General features: G+C 37.5%; 1 protein-coding gene across 3 annotated transcripts; it reads right to left on the bottom strand.

Annotated features, from left to right (window-relative positions):
• Positions 1-627: 627 nt before the first annotated feature.
• LOC311619500 (scavenger receptor cysteine-rich type 1 protein M130-like) lies at positions 628-24,764 on the bottom strand. 3 transcript variants are annotated; one of them, XM_084877956.1, is made up of 16 exons: positions 24,649-24,764; positions 23,200-23,286; positions 21,877-22,200; positions 18,943-19,263; positions 12,721-13,041; positions 11,710-12,030; positions 8,941-9,255; positions 8,529-8,843; positions 8,059-8,136; positions 7,662-7,976; positions 5,407-5,727; positions 4,396-4,704; positions 3,796-3,828; positions 3,483-3,590; positions 2,208-2,300; positions 628-1,062 (listed from the first exon to the last, which is right to left on the bottom strand). In XM_084877956.1, the coding sequence occupies exons 1-15, from the start codon at positions 24,692-24,694 to the stop codon at positions 2,209-2,211; spliced, it is 3,306 nt and encodes a 1,101-aa protein (XP_084734082.1). In that variant the 5' UTR covers positions 24,695-24,764; the 3' UTR covers positions 628-1,062; position 2,208. The 3 variants fall into 3 exon arrangements, with proteins under 3 accessions (XP_084734082.1, XP_084734081.1, XP_084734083.1); XM_084877955.1 differs by having other exon boundaries at positions 628-2,300; XM_084877957.1 differs by having other exon boundaries at positions 628-2,300; positions 12,910-13,041; positions 24,649-24,748.

The following is a 24,764-nucleotide window of genomic DNA, read 5'->3' as shown; positions in this document are numbered from 1 at the left end:
TTGAGCACTATGTCGAAGATCAAATATGTTAATTGATGTAAGGGTGACATAATTGGCCTTCTCCATTTTCTTCTAATAATGTTTCTGTTACTTGTCCTGGATCATCATTACAATAACCTAGGAATCAGGAGAGGATTTTAAAAATGTGCATTCTGGCCAAAGGAAATTCCTTATGTGAAGATCTGTCAAGATCCACTGCTCAGACCTGAACTTTAGCTGAAATTATTTTAGTTGCCGTCATGAACAGTTATCTTTAGGACTCTGAATCTTAGACCAACTGAGCAGAAATAGAAAATGAATTGGGATGTGGCCACAACCTTATGGATATGGGAATGAGTTATAGTTTTTAAAGTATTCCATAAGTTGAATGTATTAAAAAACCAGATAGGATATGTAGGATGGCCTTCTACTTAAATTAACCTATCTATATATATAAAAGGCTAGTATGCTAAATGTCTAACCATTTGATCTTTTGACTTTCAACCATTCAACATTCAACTGGTAGCTATGATGTGCACTGACTACCAGGAGGTAGACTCTCAACACCTAGGCATGGAAACATGGAGCAGATTTATAAATCTCAGAGGAAAGTGGAGAGACGGAAGGGCTGGAAAAGATAAACCAAAGAACTTTTCAAAAAGTTTTTTATTGTTTAAAGTATTACAAATAGTAGAACACATGTCTCATATTCCCCCAATTGAACTTCCCCCTGACTCCTCCCCCCTCGGCACATGCCCTCAACCCCCATAGTGTCTGTGTCCATTGGTGATGATATACGCATGCATAGAAGTCAACCAAACCAGATATCTTTTATGCATACTAGAGGCCCAGTGCATGCATTCGTGTACTGGTGGGGTCCCTTCGCCTGGACTGCGGGGATCAGGCTGCAACCAGCAATCCACCATCTGCTTAGGGGTCTTGGATTGTTAGAGGGTGCTGGCTAGGCAGAGGGACCCCAGCAGTGCACAATTCCATACACAAGGCTTCAAGTGTTAAAGTAAAGGAGCATTCTCCAGGAAATGGGATTTCACCAGAAGCACAGTTCATAGAGCTTTTCTCCAACTGCAGATATGAGAAAGTAAACATGAGTAGGGCATGGGTCCTGAATAAAGAAAAATCAGCATCACATTTGTGAAGAATTACTGGGTAAGGCACAAAAAAATCTTGATTTAATGTTTTAAACATTAGAGCATTGGAAGGAAAAGCAACTCCTGAGAAGGGGAAGCGGGCATAAGAAAATTTCGATGTCTTGTCATTCTCAGTAGGTTTCTGGATGTTGTGGTCTTAATAAGACATGAACAAACAAACAGGGGAAAAGAGAAAGATGACATTAAATCATAATAGAGGAGTTAAAATGGGGGCTTGGTAAAATTAGCAAGGTGTATAGAATGTTAATGCAATAGTGTGATCAAATTTTATTTCACAGGAAGTAAGGAAGATAAATGACAATACAGAAAAATAAATGGATGGGAATAAGCTAAAGCTTAAAAACTCTGTTGACTATTGCGAAGGACAAGAATGATCAATAGGGGATGAAGATTAGGAATACAATTTAAGAAACAGGTCTTCCCTAGGTATAAATCCAATAAGTGAGATAAGATAATTAACCAAATGTATAATTAGTATCATTAAAGTTTTATAAATAAAGACAATTAAATATGTAGATTAAAATGGATCATGATATTTTGGGAAGGAAATGAGATTCACAGATATTGTTGGTTTAAAATATATTTTTTACAGAGAATAAGGGAGGAGAGTCAGAAATATCGATGAGAGAGAAACATTGATGAACTGCCTCCTGCACAGCCTCTACTGGGGATGTGCTCACAACCATGGTACATGCTCTTGACCAGAATCGAACCGGAGACCTTTCAGTCCACAAGCTGATGCTCTATCCACTGAGCCAAACCAGTTTTGGCATATTTCTGTTTTAATAAAATGAGGTCCAGGTCATAATATTCTGCTTCATGGTTCTTTGTACCATAATATAGATCTGTTAGTCAGAGGTGTCTCCAGGATTGTAATTTTCATGCTCTCTAAGAATAATTTTCAGTTCAATTCTATCTTCTTCCTTACAGGCATCGTAAGTTTCCAAGTTAAACATGTTGGTGATTTCTTTCCACTGCTATGCAAAGTACATTGTCTCAGCCTCAATTGCAGCTACTGGTCTGAAACCCTGGGCTATTGACCCTTAAAGAACCACACACCTTAGGAGTGCAGCATGTCCACATCATCTGCTTTCAGGCCAGAATTCATCTCCCGGTATTGAATTTGGTAGTTACAATTCTGTCTTGAAGAAACTGAGAATAGACATCTTAAGTTAAAAATTAGCAGAATATAACAAAAGTTCCCACCTCTGTGTGCTTTTTCCTAGCAGTGTAAAAATACCCAATCTTCATTCATACCCTTGTCTTTTTCCATCCCATTCTACCACCAAGGTAAAGTTATTGCCATTGTAGAACAACCTAGTTTCTTCCCCACAAGGCAGCCAGGTTTTGCAGATGCATTGGAGCATTCCCTAAAACCTTGCTGAAATTTATCTTGTCTTCATTCTGACTATGAAGTCTTTTTCATCTTTCATCCCAAGTAATTAAGAATGCTATCCTTGTCAGTAATGTGATCCTTCAATTCTTCATACATCCTGTTGCCCTAACTTTCTTAAAAGGCTGATTCACTATTTCACTCTTTAATGCTATTCTTCTTCTTACCACAGAATACAGAACTTCATGATTTCCCCCCTTTCCTCCAGCCTTATCAGTAGCTTCTCTCCTTGAGCTCAAGTTTTATCCCCCTTCCCCAAACAACAAATATGGCATCCTTTAAGCTGCTCTACACTAGTACATAGTTTTACCTTCCCCTATAAATGCACCTTACCCACTTATTTGAACTCTTATCTTCAAAATTTATCTCAAATGCCTCATAGAAGCCTCCTATTCTCCCCTTTCCCTTCCAATTAATTATTCTATTCTCTATGGCACTTTTCCTTTAAACACTACCCTGCAATTTATTTGTTTACTTATATACCTCTTCCATTAGATTTGAAATCCCTTGAAGACAAAAAACAAAACAAAACAAAAAACAAAACCCTTGATTACCAGTTTAGGTATCATAAGATCATAGGCATATTGCTTGACAGAACAGCAAAATCAGTAATAAGTATATAGCAAAAGCAAATAAATCTTCCGGCAAAGAAAAAAAAAAGGATTCATTTTTGACTAAATAAGCATATTTATTCTAAACTAGATATTCTATAATGTCCCAGTTTAATATATAGAGAAAGTACAGGACTTATCAAAACAACCTAAGCCCTTTTTCTTTTCTGAAATCTTGTTCCCTCTTTTTGAAAAACTGCTTAAGCATCTTGTAGGCTCATGTTTCTGGCCAATTGATTCTTGAACCTAATATTTTTATATGTTTTTTTTTTAATCCCAAGAATTTTCTTATTCCATAAAACATTGGAAAGACCATAATTTAGCTCAGACCTGCAAGTTGTTGTAACTGTCTTCTCTTCTGAGACCGCAAGAAGAACAGGATGAGACCAATCAGCACAATGACCCCAAGGACTCCAAATACAACATGGAGTGCATTTCCTAAGGGCAAGTAAACATCAGGAGATGAGAATGTCTTAGCTAAAAGAAGTGGGTCCCTAATTACTATCCCTTTCTGAGGTCAGATACAGGATCACTGAAGTAAGTGTCATATCCTCAGAACTTCTAACCTAAGTCTCTTAACTGAAGGAATTCTAAATAATGCAGACAGTTGGTCCTATGCTCAGAAACCTCAAGAGATAAATACCTTTGACATTTGATGATTCTTTGGTTGCGTTGCCTGTAAGAGACAAGAGAAGGAGACTCAATTCTAAGAGTACTATATAGAACAATATTTCTATTTCTGTATATTCAAAACTTATATAACATTATTAGCCAATGTTACCACAATAAATTTAGTCTAAGAAAAAAAATGGGACCTGATGACTGACTGGGGGAGGTGACAGATGAAAGGGAGAGGAAGAAATTCAAACAAGAAATTTGGATAGGTGGTGGTACTACTTCCTGGGTTAGGGAATATCGAGTTTTATCAAAAATAATTAATTTTTTTACTTTCTACGTGTGCCTTGGGTGCCTCTCAATCAAGCAAACTATTGCTTCTGACCTAAAAAGATGTTGTTCTTCTATTCTCTCTGCACAGGAACGCAGATGAGTAATATGCTTTTCCTTGGTGAAGGCCAATGATTAACAACAAACATTTTCATCATTTCTTCAGACGGAAACATTAGGATTCTTTCCCCACTAGAGCCCTATGATGACACATCCAGTCTTTACACAATGCACTAGATGGCTCACCCCTTCTTAGCTACCAGAGGTTTCAAGCTTAATCCTGTATCCTGGCACTCACCTGAACATATCACAGCAGCGTCTTCTTTGTGCCGACAGTAACTGTTCCTCCAGGATTTGGCAGGACAATCCCACAAGGAAGACTCATTCCCTTTGCACTTCACTTCACTGAGCCATATGGGTCCAGTCCCCATACCAAATGCTGCCTCTTTGACTGCCTTCAAAGCTGAGCCACAGCCCAGCTGTCGACACACCACCTGAGCACTGTTAAGATTCCAGGAGTCATCACACACTGTCCCCCAGGAACCTTCGTGCCAGACCTCCACACGTCCAGAACAGGTAGTGTTTCCTTCTTGAAGTCTTATCTTGCCTGAAAAATCAGAGACACCAAGGCCATTTATGAGAAGATAAAACTCCTTAGAGGTCACAGGGGAAAAGAGATATTTGAAACTCTTTTTAAGATTATTTTAAAACGTTGCCTTTTCAATCACATTTAAAAAGATATATTTTAACAAGTATCTTTTATCATGTCCTTTCAGCAAAATATTTCATATTGGACATGAGAGCAGTAGTGTGAGTCACAAAATGTGAAATAAATAATGTGAACATTGCATAATGTTAAATTTTCTCAACTATTAAAGAACTTGAGAGATTGCCAGGTATGTATAATATTTCTTCCAGCTAATAAGATGGGAAATACTTTAGGACTGATGTTTATGACTGCTTCTCATTGTATATTAGTACATCAAAATGATATTGAAGGAAACATTGGAAAGGTAAAGTAGACTATTCAGTCGTTAAATAGTGAATCACATATTCTCTGCTCCTCATTTGTTAGCAGAAAAAGCAATTGGACTTTCAGGAAGACCATGGGCATATAAATCTTCTATGATAAAATGATCTCTGGTCTTGAAAATCTATAGATCAAATGAAATAAAACCAGTTTTACGATCCAGGTACAATAGGTATTAACTGGAGTTTATTCATTCCTACTTAATGGGTTCAGAAGATCATAGTGGAATCACAGAATGGAATTTTCATATGAGTCAGGATGGAATTTTCAAATACTCACTGGAACAGGTGATCCAGGTCTCCTCTGAGGGGCTTGCCAGTCTCTGCTTCCATGGAGATGATGGGCACGCCCATAATGTGTCAGTCCCTTTCGGACACTGAACATTGTCCACCCACATGTACCTGGACATTGTCTCAGTGGCAGATGCAGGGCTGATGGTCCCTTTGTCTGCACAGCCCAGCTGCCTGCATACCACATCCACAGTGATTTGAGACATGTTACTCTTGCCAATGCTGCCCCATGTTCCATTATAAAAAAGTTCCAGACGTCCTGCACAAGTCTCTCTGCCGGTTTCACTGGTCAGTTTCAGAGCCAAGAACTCTGGAGTGAAATACAGAGGGAGTAATTTCACATCTTCTCTGAAAATTCACAAGGCTCCTTCCGTTTACTCTGATGTGAGAATGACTTCAAAAATTAGCCCTACTTGGTTTGGCTCAGTGGATAGAGTATTGGCCTGCAGATCAAAGGGTCCCAGTTGGAGGATGATTAAGGGAGCTTACCTTGGTTGCAGGTTCCTCCCTGGCCCAGGCCCTGGTTGGGGTTCTTGCAGAAAAACTGCACGAGCCCCTGGTGTTTCTCTTACATTGAGTTTCTCTCTGTCTTTCCCTCTCTTTTCCACTCTCCATAAAAATCAATGGAAAAATATCCTTGGAGGAGGATTTACAACCACAAAATTAAGTACACTATGTCAATTAGTAGTAATTTTTTTTGTAACTGTGGAGTGATTAAGTAGATTTCAGTAGAATATGGTATTTTTTCTATATCTTCTGCTTTTAGAGTCTTGGTTTTTATTCTCAGGGACCTCTCTAGAATGCCACCAATGATTTTAAATTGACTTCTAGATCTCCATAAAAGGCTCAGATCTTTAATTAATTATACTAGAGGCCCAGTGCACGAAGATTTGTGCAAAAATGGGCCTTCCTTTCCCCTGGCTGCTGGCATTGCCTTTCCTCTGGCTGGAACTGCCTTTTCCTTCAGGCTGGAGTGACCTTTCTGCCTTCTTATGCTGCCCATGGGCCCAGAATGACTGGGGCAGTATGGAACACCTGTGACATCACCATGGCTATGATGCAAGTGTTCCGAACTGCTCCTGGCTGTTTGGCTCCTAATATGCAAATTAACCTACCATATTTGTTGGGTTAAAATTAAGGTGACCAGACATCCCGCTTTTGGAGGGACAGTCTTGATTTTTAACAATTTGTCCCACATTCTGCAGCATTTAGAAAAAACTTCTAAATATTTAAAGGATTCTTTCAAAAAATTAGGAATTTTTTCAAACGCCACAGGACTGGAGACAAATTGTTAAAAATCAGGACTATCCCACCCAAAGTGGGATGGCTGGTAACCTTAGTTAATTTGCATACTCACTCCTGATTGGTTGGTGGGTGCCACCAAGGTATGGTCAATTTGCATCTTACTCATTTATTAGTGTAGATAGTTTGGACTTTCTACCTAAGTTACTGTATATTATCTGTAAGAATTTTATTCCATTCATTTTTTTGCAACTATTCTTAACAGTTGGATTTTACTGAGATATTCAGATTCTTAACTCAATATTTTGTGTACATTACCTTAAAATGAAATAGTCCCCTTTCTGACACATCACAATTTTGTTGCACATCTTCTCTACCAAGTGTGTGTCATTAAATGCGGTTGATATCTACATCACTATTGGCATATAGAATTTTACTTCCTAAGTTACTAATCATACTACTATAATATTTTTCCCAACATATTACAACAGAGTATATTTTTCTATTTCACAATAGTTTCTGAAGCTTGCCATATATACAAAATAAGATCAGTGAGTTCTTCTGATAATTTTGCTCCTATGAAAAATAAGTCTTATTTGTCATGAAAAATTACTTGGGCATGATAGTTATCTTTTTCTCTGTAGAATGTAGTGCTGATGTATTTCTTCTTGTCCCTTAAATCTACTTTTTTATTAATACTGTGATTATCAAGAGGTGCACTGAATCTTTACTCAATATCCAGCTCTACATATATTTATAAAAGAACTTGTCATTATTAGTTTTGTTGTCAGTTTCCTGATATGCAAGCTCATTTCTGAAAATTTCTCCTTCTAACTTTATACTACTTTGCACAGGAGGTAGCACTAATTCATCAAACCTATATACTTCTGGGATCCTGACTCTCACCACAGTTTACTCTGTACTTGTTTTTCAGGAAATTCTTTCAGATTAATACCTCTCACTATCCTTTGCCCTTACTCAGTAGTTATGTGCAGAACTTACCTGAGCAGATAGCTCCTGCATCTTCCTTATGCCTACATTTTTGTTGTCCCCAGCCATCTGAAGGGCACTGCCAAATATGTGCTTCTTTTCCATTACAGTTTACCTGATTCAGCAAGATGGGCCCTGTTCCTTCCCCAAAATAAGCAGAACCAGTGGCATTAATGGCAACCCCACAGCCCAGCTGCCTGCACACCACATGGGCATCCTTCAAGTCCCAGTTGTCATCGCAGATGGTGCCCCAGGAGCCCTCATGATAGACCTCTACTCTCCCAGCACAGCGACCACCTCCGTTTACCAGACGAAGTTGACCAATCTCTGGAAAGAGAAAGTACAATATCCCTAAAAACACATTCCTAAGGATTGAGATAGATTTTATAGATTGATCACTGATTCTCACCTATGCAAGCAACAGCTCTTTCTTCTGTCAGGCTCAAAGATGCTGAATTGCAGGGTAATAGTCTCTGACTCTTGTTTCCTGCAAATACCAGGAATTTTGAATTAGAAGTAGACCAATTCAAAAGGTAGGGTGAGGAAGGGAGGCCTAATTAATGAAGTATTAGATAGATGAGCTGAGAACAAACAGATCTGTAGAGAGTAAGAAATGGGATGGGTCAACCAGGAAAGAATTTATCAGGTGATTTAAGAAGCACAAGATAACTTGTCAATGACAAGACAATTAGGTCAATGAAAATTGAATTTACACTTTCTCTAAAAAGGTAAATGAGGTTAATATTCCAGTACATTTCTCGTGACCCCTCACGATAGATCTTGCCCTTTTACATCTGTTTTTCATCCCCATAGATACACCGCCTTTAGGGCCCAGCACCATGGGAGAGGCTCATCACTGGCTGCCCTCGATCCTCTTACCTGAGCAGATTACAGAGGCCACTTGCTCTGCAGTACATAGTGATGCACCCAGAGCAGTTACAGGACAATCTCCCATGTGTTGCTCAGTTCCAGTGCAGTGAAACACGTGCCTCCAGACCTGACTGTTTCCCTTCCCAAAATGTGCTCTTTCTGGGGTAGGAAGGGCAATTCCACACTTAAGCTGCTGGCACAAAACGTGGGCATCTTCCATGTCCCAGTGAGAGTTGCAGAGGGATCCCCAGGTCCCTAGAACCTTGAGCTCCACTCTTCCTTCACATGACGACTTGCCATTCACCAGCCGCATTTCCCTGAATTCTGGAAGGAAACAGGGCTTTAGAAAGATGTCTGTGTTTACCTAGCCCTACTGTCTTCCAAGCAAGGGAACAAACTGAACTTGTTCTCAGAATCTTACTTGAGCAGACTACTCCAATTTCTCTGCTGTGACTGCAAGTCCCATCTGGGCGGGGTGCTACTGGGCAGAATGAAAGATGGGACTCATGCCCCTTACACTGGAATTCTTCAGGCCAAATCTGTCCATTTCCTTCTCCAAAGTAAGCTCCTCCCAGGATAGAAACAACGGTGCCACATTGCAACTCCCTGCACAGCACATTGGCAGATTCCAGAGAGAAGTCAGAGTCACAAACAGTGCCCCATTTATCAGCATATTTAACTTCAACACGACCAGAGCAGGGAATGTCTCCTCCAACCAGTCTGGGTTCCCTGTGGGCTGAAATATAATATTTCAGTAAGAAAGAACATAATTCCAAGATTTTTTATTTTTTATATTTATTTTTTTTCATGATGAAAGTAAGGAAGGGAGTTAAAGTGAGAAAGGCAATCCAGGTGTTCTGTGATTATTCCACACTGGTTCCTCTTGGCTTCTTTGCCTAGAATTGGGCATAGCAAATTCTAGACCTCCCCATTCCTCATTACACCAATTCATTTGACAGAATTCTGAACCTTTGCCTCTTGTAGCCAGCCTTTCTGTATTTTCCTTACATTGTTAATAATATTGGAGACCACATATAATGTGTAGTCACTCTATCTTTTAACCCTGTACTCAATCTTCCACCTACTGCCATCTGGGTTCTGCCCCAAACTTTTCAAATGGTTTTGGAAAGTTTTTCAATATGCTTCCTGTTTTTATTTTAATTTTTTAAAATATATTTTATTGATTTTTTACAGAGAGGAAGGGAGAGAGATAGAGAGCTAGAAACGTCGACGAGAGAGAAACATTGACCAGCTGCCTCTTGCACACTCACTACCGGGGATGTGCCCGCAACCAATGTACATGCCCGTTTCCGGAATTGAACCTGGGACCTTTCAGTACGCAGACCAACACTCTACCACTGTGCCAAACTGGTTTTGGCATGCTTCCTGTTTTTAAAATTAACATCAGACCCTCTTTTCCCTTCGCTATATTACACTTGATACACGAGATACTTCTTTCTCCTCCTTCCTGCCTGAAAGAATCTTTCATGAATTCCGTGACTGAAGGTCCTAGCCTCAACTTTCCCTTCGTATCATTAGACATCTTCTCTTAACTGCCAGTAAAAGCTTTCATTTATACTTTTCTCTTTAAATTTATATGCATAAACATACCTACTTGGACATCTGTAACTTTGTGTGTTCAAAATTGAACGAGTTATCTATTGACAAGACCACTGTGTTCTTTTACCAAATAATGATATCTAGACCAAATTAGAATCACCTGAAACTGAACCATTTCTTTATCCACCATCAATGCAATAATAATGATAGTAGTGAATACTAAGTGAGCGCCTATTATATATGGTATTTTACTAAGTATGTAACAAAAATTATTTCATCCTTATATTTGTCTTAGGGGAAATTATTAATATCATTCCAATTTGACAGACAAGAAAAAGGAAACATAAAGATTTGTAGTAATTTGCTAAGTTCATACAGCGAGTTATCTAAGACTGGGATTTGAAGTTATGCAGTATATTCCAAAGCCTAGAATCTTGTCCCTCATGCTACACTGCACATGTGGAAAGTCACCAATCTCTGTCAGTTTTCTGGCATATTTCTTCTGCATAATTTTTGTTATTGCTTTAATTAACTTTTCTACTTATATCAGATAGTTCTTTGCAATAGCTTCCTAAGTCCTCTTTCTAAAAATTCTATGACACAATTACAAATATATGAATTGCATTTCAATATTTTCACTTTTTAAAAGAAATATATTTCATTGATTTTTTATAGAGAGGAAGAGAAAGGGATAGAGAGTTAGAAACATCGATGAGAGAGAAACAACAATCAGCTGCCTCTTGCACAACCCCTTCTGGTGATGTGCCCGCAAACAGGGTACATGACATTAACTGGAATTGAACCCGGAACCCTTCAGTCCGCAGACTGATGCTTTATCCACTGAGCCAAACCAGTTTCAGTTATTTTCACTTTTTTGTCTTTAAGGTAATTCAACATTTCTTTACTATTTATACAATAATTTATCATTTCTACAATTATTATTAAGCACCTGTGATGTTTTCAGGAATTTGGGTGGTTTTAAAATCACAGAGTTCAGTCTATCAGTGAAGACAGATAATACTAACACTACTACTAATTATCATAACCATTTATCCATTATTTGATGTGTAATTTCTATGCAGTGGGTGTTTCGTTACTACTATTTTTCTTTTGAGGAAATTGCAGCACAGGGAGCTTTGGTAGACTCCTCAACCTCACCCATCTATTAAATTTAAGGAGCAATGATAAACACTAATAAGTTAGCATCCTTTAAATACTGTACGATGTTACCTTAAAGGCTTAATATCAATTACTCTATCAATCATATCTGATGCCCCACCCTAAAGATGCTTGGGCATAGCATGGTTTTTCAAGCTTTTGTTCATTTGCATAAAGTTTTCTCTCTACTTAAAACACATTTTTCCTACCTCAAATCAAACTCCTTAAAAAACTGATTGAAAGTGTTATCTGAGCAGCTCTGGCCGGGGTGGTCAGTGGTTAGAACACTGGCCTCTAAACCAAAGGGTCATGGGTTTGCTTCCTGGCCCCAGTCAGGACACTTGCAAGAGGTAACCAATCAGTGTGACTCACTTCAATGTTTTTTTTTTTTTCTCCTCCTCCCTCCCTTCCACTCTCTCTCAATGAAAAAAATATCCTCGAAGTGAGAAAAAAAAAAAAAAAAAAGTCTTACCTGAGCAGGTAACTTTGGCTCGTACAAAGTATTCACATACATGTATACCCCACTTCCAATTCTTGCAGTCCCAAATAGAAGTTTCATTTCCTATACAGGGCTGTAAATACAGCCACATGTTTGATGGCTTAAGATTGGAATAATGTTGATAGGATAGTGTGAGTAAATATCCACATCCCAACTGTCTGCAAACCACGTTAGCTTCTCTACTTCCCCAGTTGCTGGAACACACTTTCCCTACTTGTTTCTGAATTTCCACTTCCACTGCCCCAGCACAGCGGCTGCCTCCTCCTGTAAGTCTCAGTTTCAGATCTGATCCATCTGCAAAAGAAACATAAATTTAGGTTATAAGTATATGTGCAAGTTAACTCCCAAAGGATTTAAAAAAAATCTTGCTCCTTTCCAGATACTGAGGCACTCAAAATTAAGGCTTACCATCTTAGGGCTTTTCTCACAGCCAGCATATATCATAAGTTTGGTTAGAAACAGGATGATAATTTCAAAGGTTAATAAAAACTATCAATGGCAGAAAAATATGAAAAGGACAGATACTTTAAAAATATTTTAAGGTTATATTGTTTTAAGTCCCAGAACTCTAGGTAGATTTAGAACTCAATAGCAATCAAAATAATTACTATGCAAAATACCACCAGACAGCCCTTCAAATGAGTCAACAAAAGAAAATATTAAAAATTTATCACAACTGTAAAAGAATGACCAACAAAGAAAATTTTAGATATTTCTATGTCTCAAACCTATTCTCTTTTAAAAAATATGTACTTTATTGTTTTTTGACAGCGAAGAAGAGAGAAGGATAGAGAGTTAGAAATATTGACCAGCTGTCTCCTGTACACCCCCCACTGGGCCTTGACTGGAATCGAACCTGGGACCCTTCAGTCTGCAGACCGATGCTCTATCCACTGAGCCAAACTGGTTTTGGCTCTCAAATCTATTCTTAATCCTAAAGAATACAGGTCCTTCCTTCTCTATTTTTGTTTTGTTTTAACTTACCAGAACATATGACACCAGCGGCTTTATAATATTTGCAGGTATGCTTACTAAATTCATTGTGTCTGCACTGCCAAATAGCAGATTCATGTCCTTGGCAGGCAACGTCATCAAGCCAAATGGGTCCAGTTCCCTCACTGGCGTTAGATCGGCCAATGCCAGTGATGGCAGTTGGGCATTCAAGCTGCTTACATGCCACAGAGGCTTCATCACTATCCCAGCTATCAGCACACACTGTCCCCCATTCTCCTTGGAATTTCACTTCTAATCTTCCTGAACATTTAGAGACTCCATCAACCACTCTCAGGCCCAGATCTGCTCCATCTGTAAGAAGGACACAAAACAAGTCAGTGATAAAGAAACAGTAAGAGACTTTTGATGGAGTAGGTAAACTCAGTGCTCACTTCTACATAAAAATTACAACTAAATTAGAGAACAACCATCATTGAGAAATTCCTGAAGACTAGCTGAACAGAAGTCCTATAACTAAGGATATAAAGAAGGACCCGTGAAAGCTGGTAAGAGGAGTGGAGACAGGGGATGGGCAGGTACCACATTCACAGTATGGCAAGTAAGAATCCAGTGGGGTATTTTGGCTGCAGAGGTATGCTGAGGAACAAAGGGTCCCAGCCCCACTCTATGCTCCCCATCAATGCTGGGAAGAAGAGTCCTCCTAACATTTGGCTGTGAAAACCAGTGGGTATTGTGTCCAAGAAAGATAATGAGCTGCTAGAGACAGAGGCACTGCAGGTCAGATAGGGCCAGTGCACAGATTCACCTGTTCACAATCTCAGTCACACACAATGTCACTCACTCCAAGATCCAGGACAGGGTATGCATCTTGGTAAGTTCCAGGGACCTATGAGGAGAAACTAAACCAACTACCTTTAGGATGATAGTTGGAGTGACAGGGTTTGGGGCAACACTGTCTGGGAATGGACATTCCTTTGTTGACCTCTCTTCCCACCCTGCCAGCCTGATGTAAATGGGCACCAAATCTGTGCTCTCCATTAATCTGGCTAACACCATTCTGTGCCCTGATGGTTCCCTGAAACCCTGCCCCACTCAACTCACTCCTCTGGCTTGAGCCTCTTTTAGTGGCTCCTCCATACCAGTGGCCTGCCTTGGCTCCCACTGCAGACTTTCCCTCAATTTTTAAAACCCCAAACAAGCAGCAGCTTGCCTCATTTTTCTAAGTGGCCCCAAGCCCCACACAAGTGGGTGACTGGTCTCAACTTGCACTGTAACTCCTATCAGGCAGCCCCAAGTTGGCATAATTATATCCAGTCTGGGCCTGCAATGTAGCCTCAACTAAGAAGACACAGGCTTGGCACAAATGACAGCTGATTTCAGTTTGCAGTATAGTTTCTTCTAAGAACCTCTGAGCCCAACACAAGTGGTACCCAAGAAATATATTACTTTATAGGTTCTTTTTTCTTTTTTAAAATATATTTTATCGATTTTTTCACAGAGAGGAAGAGAGAGGGATAGAGAGTTAGAAACATCGATGAGAGAGAATCATTGATCAGCTGCCTCTTGCACACCCGCTACTGGGGATGTGCCCTCAATGAAGGTACATGCCCTCAACCGGAATTGAACCTGGGACCTTTCAGTCCACAGGCCAACGTTCTATCCACTGAGCCAAAACGGTCTCGGCTCACTTTGTAGGTTTTACTAAGGGTTCCTAAAAGAGACACAGGTGGAAGTTGACCTTGGCATACATATGAGTCTCAACCAAAAGGGTCTAGAAGTAACACACCCAGTGATTTTACAATAATAAAAACAAAAAGGGTGACACTCAAACACACACATACATTAAAGGAGTAAAAAATAATGACAAAAACAAAAACGTGGAGGGGTGAATAAAAATGGTAGTGATTTTAGATGTGTTTGAAATTAAGTAACCATTAATTAAAATCATACTGGTATAAACATTGCTTAATATATGTGAAGCAAATGACAAATCAAAACCCCCAAATCTATGAGAAATGTACAAAAAAATAAAGAGAAAGGAATCCAAACATAACACTACAGAAAGTCATCAACATAAAAGAGAAGCAAACAAGAGAAGAAGAAACTAAGAAGTATAAAAACAATTAGAAAACCATTAATAAAATGTCAATAATTACATACTTATGTATAATTATTTTATATGTGTATAGTCTAAAAGACATAGGTTGGATAAGAGAATAAGAAAACAAGGCCCATTCATGTGCTGTTCACTAGAGACCAACTTTAGATTGAAAGACAGACACATACAGTGAAAGTAAGAAGATGGAAAAATCTATTTCATGCAAATGGAAACGAATAAAAATAAAACAAAACACTGGGATAGCTATACTTATATCAGACCAAATTGACTTTACAACAAAGGCTATGGCAACAACGAAGGGCATTTCAAAATTTTAATGAAATCAATCGAGCAAGAGGATAATATCTCTTGTGAATATCTCTGCATCCAATGTAGGAGCACCTAAATATGCAAAGCAAATTTTGACAGATCTAAAGAGAGGGATCTACACTAATACAATATTAGTAGAGGGTTTAACACCACTCTGACATCAATAGATAGATCTTCCAGACAGAAAATCAACAAGAAAAACAAAAGCCTTATATGAACATTAGACCAGATGGACTTAGTTGATACTTTTAGTACACTTCCTCCCAAAGCAGCAGAATATATATTCTTTTCAAGTGCACATGGAACATTATTCAGAATAGATCATGTTAGGTTACAAAACAAGTCTCAATAAATTTAAGAATATTGAAGTTATATCAAGCTTCTTCTCCAACCACTAGGGTATGAAACTAGAAATCAATTACAAGAAGAAAACTGAAAGCACATACAAACATGTGAAGCTAACAAAAGAAAGCATCCAAATTGAAAAGATGCTCAAATCATTAATCCTTCTGGAAATGTAAATCAAAGCCACAATGATATATCAACTCATAACTGTTAGAATGGCTAATACACAAAGCAATGTTTGAGAGGATGTGGGGAGAAGGGAACCCTGGTGCATTGTTGGTGAGATTGTACAACCACTAAAAATTAACTACCATATGACCCAGCGATTTCACTTCTGGCTACTTACCAAAAAAACACAAAACATTAATTTGAAAAGATATATGCACCCCTATGTTCATTGCAACATTATTGTCAGTAGCCAAGGTGTGGAAGAAACTTTGGTATCCATCGATTAGATGACTACATAAAGAAGATGTTGTACATATGTACAGTGGAATATTACTCAGCAATAAAAAAGAATGAAACCTTACCATTTGCAACAACATGGGTGGTCTTAAAGATATATTTAAATTAAATAAGTCAGAAATAGAAAGACAAATATCATATTATTTCACTTATATGCGGAATCTAAAAAAACCCAAACAACAAAACATTAACAAGCTCATAGATATAGAGAACAAATTGATAATTGTCAGGATGAGTTTGGGGGATAGTTCAAAAAGCTAAAAAGGATTAAGAAGTATACATTAGAAGTTATAAAAACAGTCACAGAAATATATAATACAACATAAGGAATAAAGTCAATAATATTGTAATAACTATGTAGAGTGGCAGATGGGTATTTCATATGTTGTTTAAATATCTAACCACTATAATGTACACCTGAAACTAACATAATATTATGTGTCTGTAACTGAAAAATAAATTTAAGAAAGAAACAAAATATTAAGGGGAGTGTAGATAACTGTATCTGAAATGAGTTCAGGAAAAGAGAAGATTTAAATAGAGATAAAGAAAACAATGATATACTTTGATTAAACATTCCTAAAGATGACCTGAAAGTAATACGAAATAATATTGAATATAACTTGTATTTTAAAAATAAATAAAATAACACATGAATGCACATAAAGTAAGTGTTAAGAAAAACAAAACAAAAATTATTAAAGCCAGATGGAGTGGATTGGGTAAGAAGACAGACTTTTGAGTATCGAGAGCATGCACTATAACTCCATAACAGGAGTTCCAGGAGCTAAATTTTCCCTAGTGATATGCTTTTTGACCACCATAGTTTTTGTGGAAAGTGTTTGGTTGTTGTTGTTGTTGTTGTTGTTTTAAATAAATATGCATTTGCATGTGTTTAGATCAGTGGTTCCCAACATGGGGCACACATCCCTCAAGGGGGCAATTTGAAAATGAGTTAATAACAGTGAGTTTTTTGTATTTCTTATGGATCTAGGGGCTTCATACATGGTATATAAATTTATATTGTGACCTATTTATGCATTTCAGTTCTCTGTTATATATTTTGAAACTTGTTTACTATTTTTTCAGATCAGTTCACATTATTATTATTATATTTTTAACAATTTCTTCCTCAGTACTTCAAGTGTCCTTTTGTTCCTTTGCTTTTCTCTTTCATGAATGCCACGTTATTTGAAATCTTGTTTAGACCAAATTAATGTCCCTGTAGGCTTCCTCCATGTGAATAGGAGTTCGCTTTTTGAATAATAAGAATGTGTAAAATGGGGCGGAGAGGGTGGGGTGAGGCATCAGGATTTTAGAGATGCTTAGGTGGGGCATGGCCAAAAGAGGTTGAGAACCACTGGTTTAGATGGTACCCACACACTCTAGTTTGCCTCAACACTCAACACTCAACACTCACTTTTGCCTCTGGTTACATTACCTGTCCACACTACCTAGTTAATATCTGCCTGGCCCCTTTTTGTGACCAGTTCCTTAGTTTAAAAGTAAAGCAAAGCAGCCAAAACCGGTTTGGCTCAGTGGTAGAGCATTGGTCTGCAGACTGAAAGGTCCCAGGTTCGATTCAGGTCAGGGGCATGTACCTTGGTTGCAGGCACATCCCCGGCAGGGGGTGTGCAAGAGGCAGCTGGTAGATGTTTCTCTATCATCAACATTTCTAGCTCTCTATCTCTCTCCCTTCCTCTCTGTAAAAAATCAATTAAATATATATATATACAAAAAAAAAGTAAAGCAAAGCAAAGACAAAAGGAACTTAACCTTTATTGTTTTCACTTTCTCCCAAACAATATTCCTCAAAGAACAGAACTGGATTCTGAGTAATATTCTATAATAAATACGTTGAGTTCTTTTCCTCGGGCAGCTTTAGTTTTTGTTGCTACAACACTGTTTCCAATGACTCCTCAGCATGTATAAAACATTGAGGGAAAATGTGCTGATGGGGGACATTTTGATAGGTAAAAGAAAATGGGAGGTAAAGATAGTGTTTGTTCCCACCCATCCCCCATTCTCTTTCATTTTCTTCAACTAACAAAATTCATAGTTTATGTAGAAATCCCATTCTCTGTGGTTCAGACTATAGAAGGTCTGCTGTTCAACAAGAAAAAAAAAAAAAAAAAAAAAAAAGCCAGTTCAAGAAATAAAAAAAGTCAGAACCCTGATTGCATTGCTTAAGTGCTTGAAGTCAGTCATGTACTTCCTGAAATTTCCAGTTTTCTGAGTCAGTGTTTTCTTCCTTAAAAATAAGTTTGAAATGAATTTCCTTCATCCCCTAGTCCCCTCACCCCCAAATGGTAAATACAGAGATATTTTTACTCTAACTCTATTTTCCTAAATGCGCCTTGGAGTTTACGGCATAGAAGATCTTCTTCAAACTAAGGACTCAAGTGAAAAGGGGAGAATGTCATCTCTGCATATAAAAATCCATTGCTCCCTCCCCTGATCAAGTATGGAACATGGAAGTCTGTAGACAGACACAGTTCCTGCTCATCCTATTCATACCAGAGTAATAGCATAAGTGAGATTTTAATAGGAAACCAACCATTTTGTTTAATCACTTGATTCTGTAAATTTAAAATAATAGTTTGGGAAGGGGTAGGTTAGTGTGGCAAAAGAGGGGACTTTTGTAGTTAGAGAATGATAAGAAGGATGGAGGTGGTGATTTGATTTTAAACTCATACAGAAAGCAAAATTTGCTAGTTAAGCCATTTCTTCTTTATCATTCTTGCTTTTCTTTTGTTTGTTTGAACTATTTTTAAACAACTCCTTCAATCCTCATTATTTGAATTTCAATTTCACTATTTATCTTCCCTCCTAATCTATTTTAATTTCAATTACGGTAAAAACTCCACAAGTAATAGAATAGGAATCTGAAATTAGGTAAAAATGAAGCAAAATGGAGTAAGAGTACAGATTTTAAGATTCTTACCCATGCCACCCTCCCACCCCCCTTTTTTTGTCCTCTCTTGAGAACAGAACAAACCCAGAACAGTCCTTACCTAAGCAAATCACTCCAGCATCTTCACGATGCTGACAATTATGCTTTCCCCATCCTTGGTGCTTGCAGTGCCAGAGAGCTGACTCATTTCCATGGCACATAAGATCATCCAACCAGATTGGTCCAGAACCTTCTCCAAAATTAGCTGAATCAAAGAAACTGATAGCACTTCCACATTCAAGTTGTTTACAAATCACAGAAACCTGATCTATGTTGAAGTTGTCAACACACACTGTTCCCCACTGTCCTTGGAATTTGACCTCTATTCTTCCTGCGCACCTGTGTCCTCCATTCACCAGCCGCAACTCCAAATCGGACCCGTCTAGAATGAGGAAAAGACCAGAGTTCAAAGTGATATTCATTCAGAAGTAATTTTAGAAAATTAGGTTCCTCAGGACACTTAGGATTCCATGCTTTCTTTAAAATAGTGCCTCATTTTGAATGCTGCTCATCTTCACATATTAGAATATTTAATATTTTAAAAACAAACTAAAAATGAGGACTTTTATCTTTATCTACTTGCCAAGAAAAATGTTTTACAGATTAAATTTATTTTCTGTTTTATTTTGTTTCCTTCTTTTACTAGAACGGAGTAAATATTCTTTTATGTAGAAATAGATAAAATTGAATCTCAAAGTATTTATTTTTAAGAAACTTGAAAAAAATAAAATTGGTCTTGGAACAAAATACTTAAAATGGCTAACTGGTAATTTGTTGAACATTTAAAATCTTTATTTTAATATGTATTTATTATAAACAATTCAGAGCATGAATAATGAGCTTTAGTTCAACTTGAAATTAGAAAACAGGGAAAAAATGCATAATAATTTTCAAGAACACACTGATGTATGCCAAATTATTAAACATTAGAGGCCCAGTGCAGGAAATTCATGCACAACGAGGATCCCTAGTGGCTGCCAGCTGCTGGTTGGGTCCTCCCTTCCCGAGGTTGACCAGCTGGCCCTGCCCCCTGGTTGAACACCCAGTCAAGGAGACAATTTGCATATTAGACTGTTATTATATAAGATTGAGGGGGAAATCAATTAAAACAATTCATTTCTTACCAATTTCCTGTTTAAACCAAAAGTGCTTTTGTTTGTATGTTTTTGTTTTTTGTTTTTCATCCCTAAAGCTTCTGATACCACTTTTAGGGGGGAAAACAGTTCTTTTATTAAGAAAATTTTCTCTATTAAGAACAATCTCCTTTCCATTAGATTGTCTATGAGGACAAAATACCCAAGAAAAGAAAATTTGAGATGAAATTTTGGGAAACATGAAGGACAAAAACTATTTGTTTTTGAACAAAATGTTTAGGAACCACTTTTGAAAAAAGCAATTCAATTTTAAAAGCTCTAAATTCCAGGCCAAGATCTACACTTAACAAGATTTTTAAATTATGAACAACTAATCATAGCTCATAATCAAAATATGCATATGATGTTCCAAGTGTATCAGCTATACTCTCTTCTTTAGTCTTCACAACTTTAATCATCATGTACTATTACCACCATCCCTACTTTACAGATAAGCAAACTAAAGTTAAATAATTGGCACAGAATCAAACACCTAGGATGGGGGAGGGAAAAAGTGGTGTGGCACCAGAGTTCATTCTCCTTACTGTTATGCTATATTTACCCTGTGCATTTGATAATAATAAAAATCTCCGAAGAGGCAGAGACCCTGAGGACAGAGCATTAATCAAGGTGTAGAATCGTAGAAATGCAGATTCTGAAACTAGTAAATGGAGTGGCTATGCATTCCTATTGGAGCGTTAGATGTGTAAAATTGTAAAAAGAAGTTGAAATAATTCCATCCTGAAGCATAAAAGAAAAGGAAAACAAGAGTTAAATTTACTACCTGCTGTTTCTTAATTTAAAATTTAACTTTAGAGACAGCAATAATTATGATGAGAGTTTGGCAAGATTTATTATGACTTTTAAATTTGTTGTAGATGTTTGATGTACTTGGTACTATTGGTTTTTGCTGAATACGATTAATAAGAAAGACAAGGAGGTGGAGGAAGAGGAAGTGATGGAAGATGAAGTGATGGAAGAGGAATGGGGAGAATGCATGGAGGGAGAAAGAAAAGAGGCTCTGTTAACAAGGTAATGAGCAGTACTGAGCCATGAAGAACTACTTTAATTATTTTAATTTTCAAAAATATTTTTATTGATTTGAGAGGGAGAGAGAGAGAGAGAGAGAGAGAGAGAGAGAGAGAGAGAGAGAGAGAGAAGGGAGAGGGAATAGAGACATAGAAATATCAATGAGCTGCCTCCAGCATCCCCCTACTGGGGATCAAACCCAGCATGTGCCCTGACTGGGAATCAAACCAGTGACTTCTTTGTTCCTGGGTTGACCCTCAACCACTGGAGCCACACTGGCTGGGTGCTAACTTTTGGTTTTTAACACCTATTACACACCATACCGTATCAATAATTTTTTAATGTATTCTACCATTGAGTCCCTAAAAACTAAAGTTCAGAAAGACTTCATAACTTGGTCAAAATAGTAGTACTAGTGCTAAGAATATTTATTGATTGATTCAGTAAGTTGATTACCAATTATTGGACAAAAAGATAATAATTTCTGGGTTAATGTATGAAAGCATCATACATAAAGTATGAAAGGGGGACAAGGAATTATCTTAGACAAGATTTTTTTTTAATGTAGAAATAGGATGTTATAGTAGGAATATGAATATAAACTTGAAGCCAGTCACTTCCTCATTGAGAGAAGTATTCAGAATCTTTTTTGATTTATTTTTTACTATGGGCATTGTCATGTGTTTTTCTGGTCTTTTAGCAATGGATTTGGTAATTTTATATGTGGATTTGATTGCTTTTAAAAACGAGCTTCTTTTAGTATTAAATCATCTACCTATTTCTGCTTCCCACAAAGCATTTCATGTCCAGAGTTTGCCTTATACATGTCTTACCTGAGCAGGTTACTCCAGCATCCTGTTGGTGGGTGCAGTTACTATGTTTTCCCCATCCATCATGTTTGCAGTTCCAGATAGCTGATTCATTCCCTCGACAAGAAACATGATCCATCCAAATGTGTCCAGAGCCCCCACTGGAATTCGTCCACACAGTGGTTTTGATGAAAGTTGGACATCCTAACTGATTACAAATCACAGAGACCTCATCCATGTCCCAGCCATTATTACACACGGTTCCCCACTCCTCCTGGACTTTCACCTCCACTCTCCCAGAGCACTTGTTTTCACCCCCAAGCAGTCTCAGCTCCTTATCTGCTCCTCCTGCAACAATGGATAAAGGCAGCAATTGGTCAAGACCCAAAGAGCAAGTCAAAAGTATTATGCTGTAGATTACCTATTTATTTTCCAAATCCATGTCTGAGAAACATTCTTGGACCTATCTATCCATGGTACAATAGGAAAATGCAATTTCACAGGAATTCAAACACAAATATTGGTACCACAGGCTACAAATTGAACAATGGCATAAATAAGTAAAGCTAACTAACATAATAAGATGTAATATCTTTCTTTTATGGGTGATATTCTTTACAATGTCAATTTATATAATCTTCATGGAGAGTATACTGTTCAAGTAAGATAGTACAAAATTTTAAAGGGATGAGCTACACAAGTTTCTCCAACATCCCACGATCAAGAGAAAGAAGGCTGATGGTGAGGATGAAAAGACTAGTTATAAGGAATTTTACACCTATTTCATATATATGTAAAATACTATACATTTAAAAAATACTGGTTGAAATCTGACGAAATGTATTTATTTAAATGGAAGTTGAGAGGGAGATATTTTTGTATTATCTTCTATTATAAAATTAATCCCCTCTTCCTTACAATCTTTACAAGTGTTGCAGCTACCTTCTCATGATTATCTTAGCTTACACAGTCACCCGTAGTGTAAACATTTTGCCTCCATCAATACTGCTTTAAATATGTTTTGGCATTTGAATTCATTTAAGTGTTCCAACATGTTTTTAGTCCAATAAATCTGAGGTGTCTCCTCTGTATTGTTCCCTATCTTTTAGCTAGACATTATTTCAAATCTTTAAGTAAAATGTATTTTTTTTCCACTGTGAGAGTTTATTTTCTTAAAGGGGAGTAACTGTGTTATAATTTTGTTATTTTTTTTGGTTAGGTTCTTACTTTGTGCATTTAATAGCTGATCCTTTTAAATTATAGGTTTTCAGGAGGATTTTTTGCTTTTCAATGATTTTTTTTTCCAGAGTGGGCTTAAAGGGCCAGTAGATTTGACAAAGTACTCACCAAGAGAACCAGTGATCAAACAGGCACTAAGAACTGAAACCACAGCACTAATGAAGGGAGTCAAGTGGATAAAACATCTTCTAAAGTCTGAGAAAAAAAGAAAGAGGGCACAAGTATAGTCTTCCCTCAAAGAGACTTTGGACAAGGCCGATGGCTTCAGAGGTTTGAGATAAACAAAGAAGGTCACACAGAGACAGAAAACCGTTCATTCTAAATGGCAAGACAGGAAGAAAAAAAATCATACCCAGGGTCCTATAGTCTTAGTCAAATTGCTTGGAAAATGTTCATGTTTATAGGCAACCGAGGGGGAAAATTCGGGGTGGAAACATATAGCAAGAGCAGCCTTAAAACCTGGAAAACTGAAGAGGCTTTAATGAAATTTAGAAGTGGGCAACACTCCCTGAAGGCACAGAGCAGTATTCAACTAATGTTTCCCTCTCCAAGTCTACCTGACCCACATTGTTAGACGGTAAGTTCCATGAGGACATAGATTATTTCTATCAGGTTCACCATATTGTCACTGGTACCCAGCACGGTGCCTGCTAAATAGTAGCTGAACAATACATGGATGGAATAAAGTAACTATGTTTTTATTGGAAAAACCAAAATCCTGGGTCTTATCTCCAGATGTAGCATAAAATGCTCTTTAAAGCTACCAGCACTTTGATTTCTTCTTTCCTAACCTAAACTAATTTAAACGTAAAAATGTTGTCCTAACCACACTGGAGCACTTAATGGTACGTCACTGCACTTTGCAAGCAGGATTTGCGCTTTCATGTGACCCATTAGGCTTCAATTAAAAAACTTATAAAGTAAAAATTCAAAGTGAGTTTAACACATCCATTTAAATCATGAAGTAGATTTCAATACTACGGGTGCTATTCTACATTTCTTCAGGGTAATCAACTTCCAATTCATATCCATTCCTACACGTTCTATTTTCTCTAACCATTATTGTCATCATACTTGTTGCAGTTCAATTAATTTCAGTTCTTTATTTAATTTCACCTCAGTAATTTTTCAAAACTGATGGCAAATGGAATCCTATTTCATGTCTTAAATTTAGGATCAACCCTAACTGGTTTGGCTCAGTGGATGGAGCATTGGCCCGAGACCGAAGGGCCCCAGGTTCAATTCTGGCCAAGGGCATGTACCTTGATTGTGGGCACATCCCCAGTAGGGTGTGTGCAGGAGGCAACTGATGGATGTTTCTCTCTCAATGATGTTTATAACTTTCTATCCCTCCCCCTTTCTCTTTGTAAAATAATCAATAAAATATATATTTTTTAAAAAATTTAGGATTCTTGGGAAACAAGTGGTGCCTTATGAGCTTGTGCCCTTTTTCCAATCCCTTATACCAATCACTATTAAATCAGAGCAATTGAATATTCAAATAATGTTATATTCCATGAAAGAAAGAAAAAAGTAGAATAAATAAGAAGCTTTTACCAGGAGATGCAGAGCTTTCAAGTGTCACCATTCTGAGTTTGTCCATTCCAGCCTTATGAGTTCTAAATCTTCTTGTATTATTCCCTAGAAAGGTACTCCTAAAGAGGAAGACCAAT

This window comes from Pipistrellus hanaki (assembly GCF_964339955.1).
Source record: "Pipistrellus hanaki genome assembly, chromosome: 3".
Lineage (NCBI taxonomy): Eukaryota > Metazoa > Chordata > Mammalia > Chiroptera > Vespertilionidae > Pipistrellus > Pipistrellus hanaki.
The sequence above is the reverse complement of the archived record's forward strand: the minus strand, read 5'-3'. Positions and strand labels throughout refer to the sequence as shown.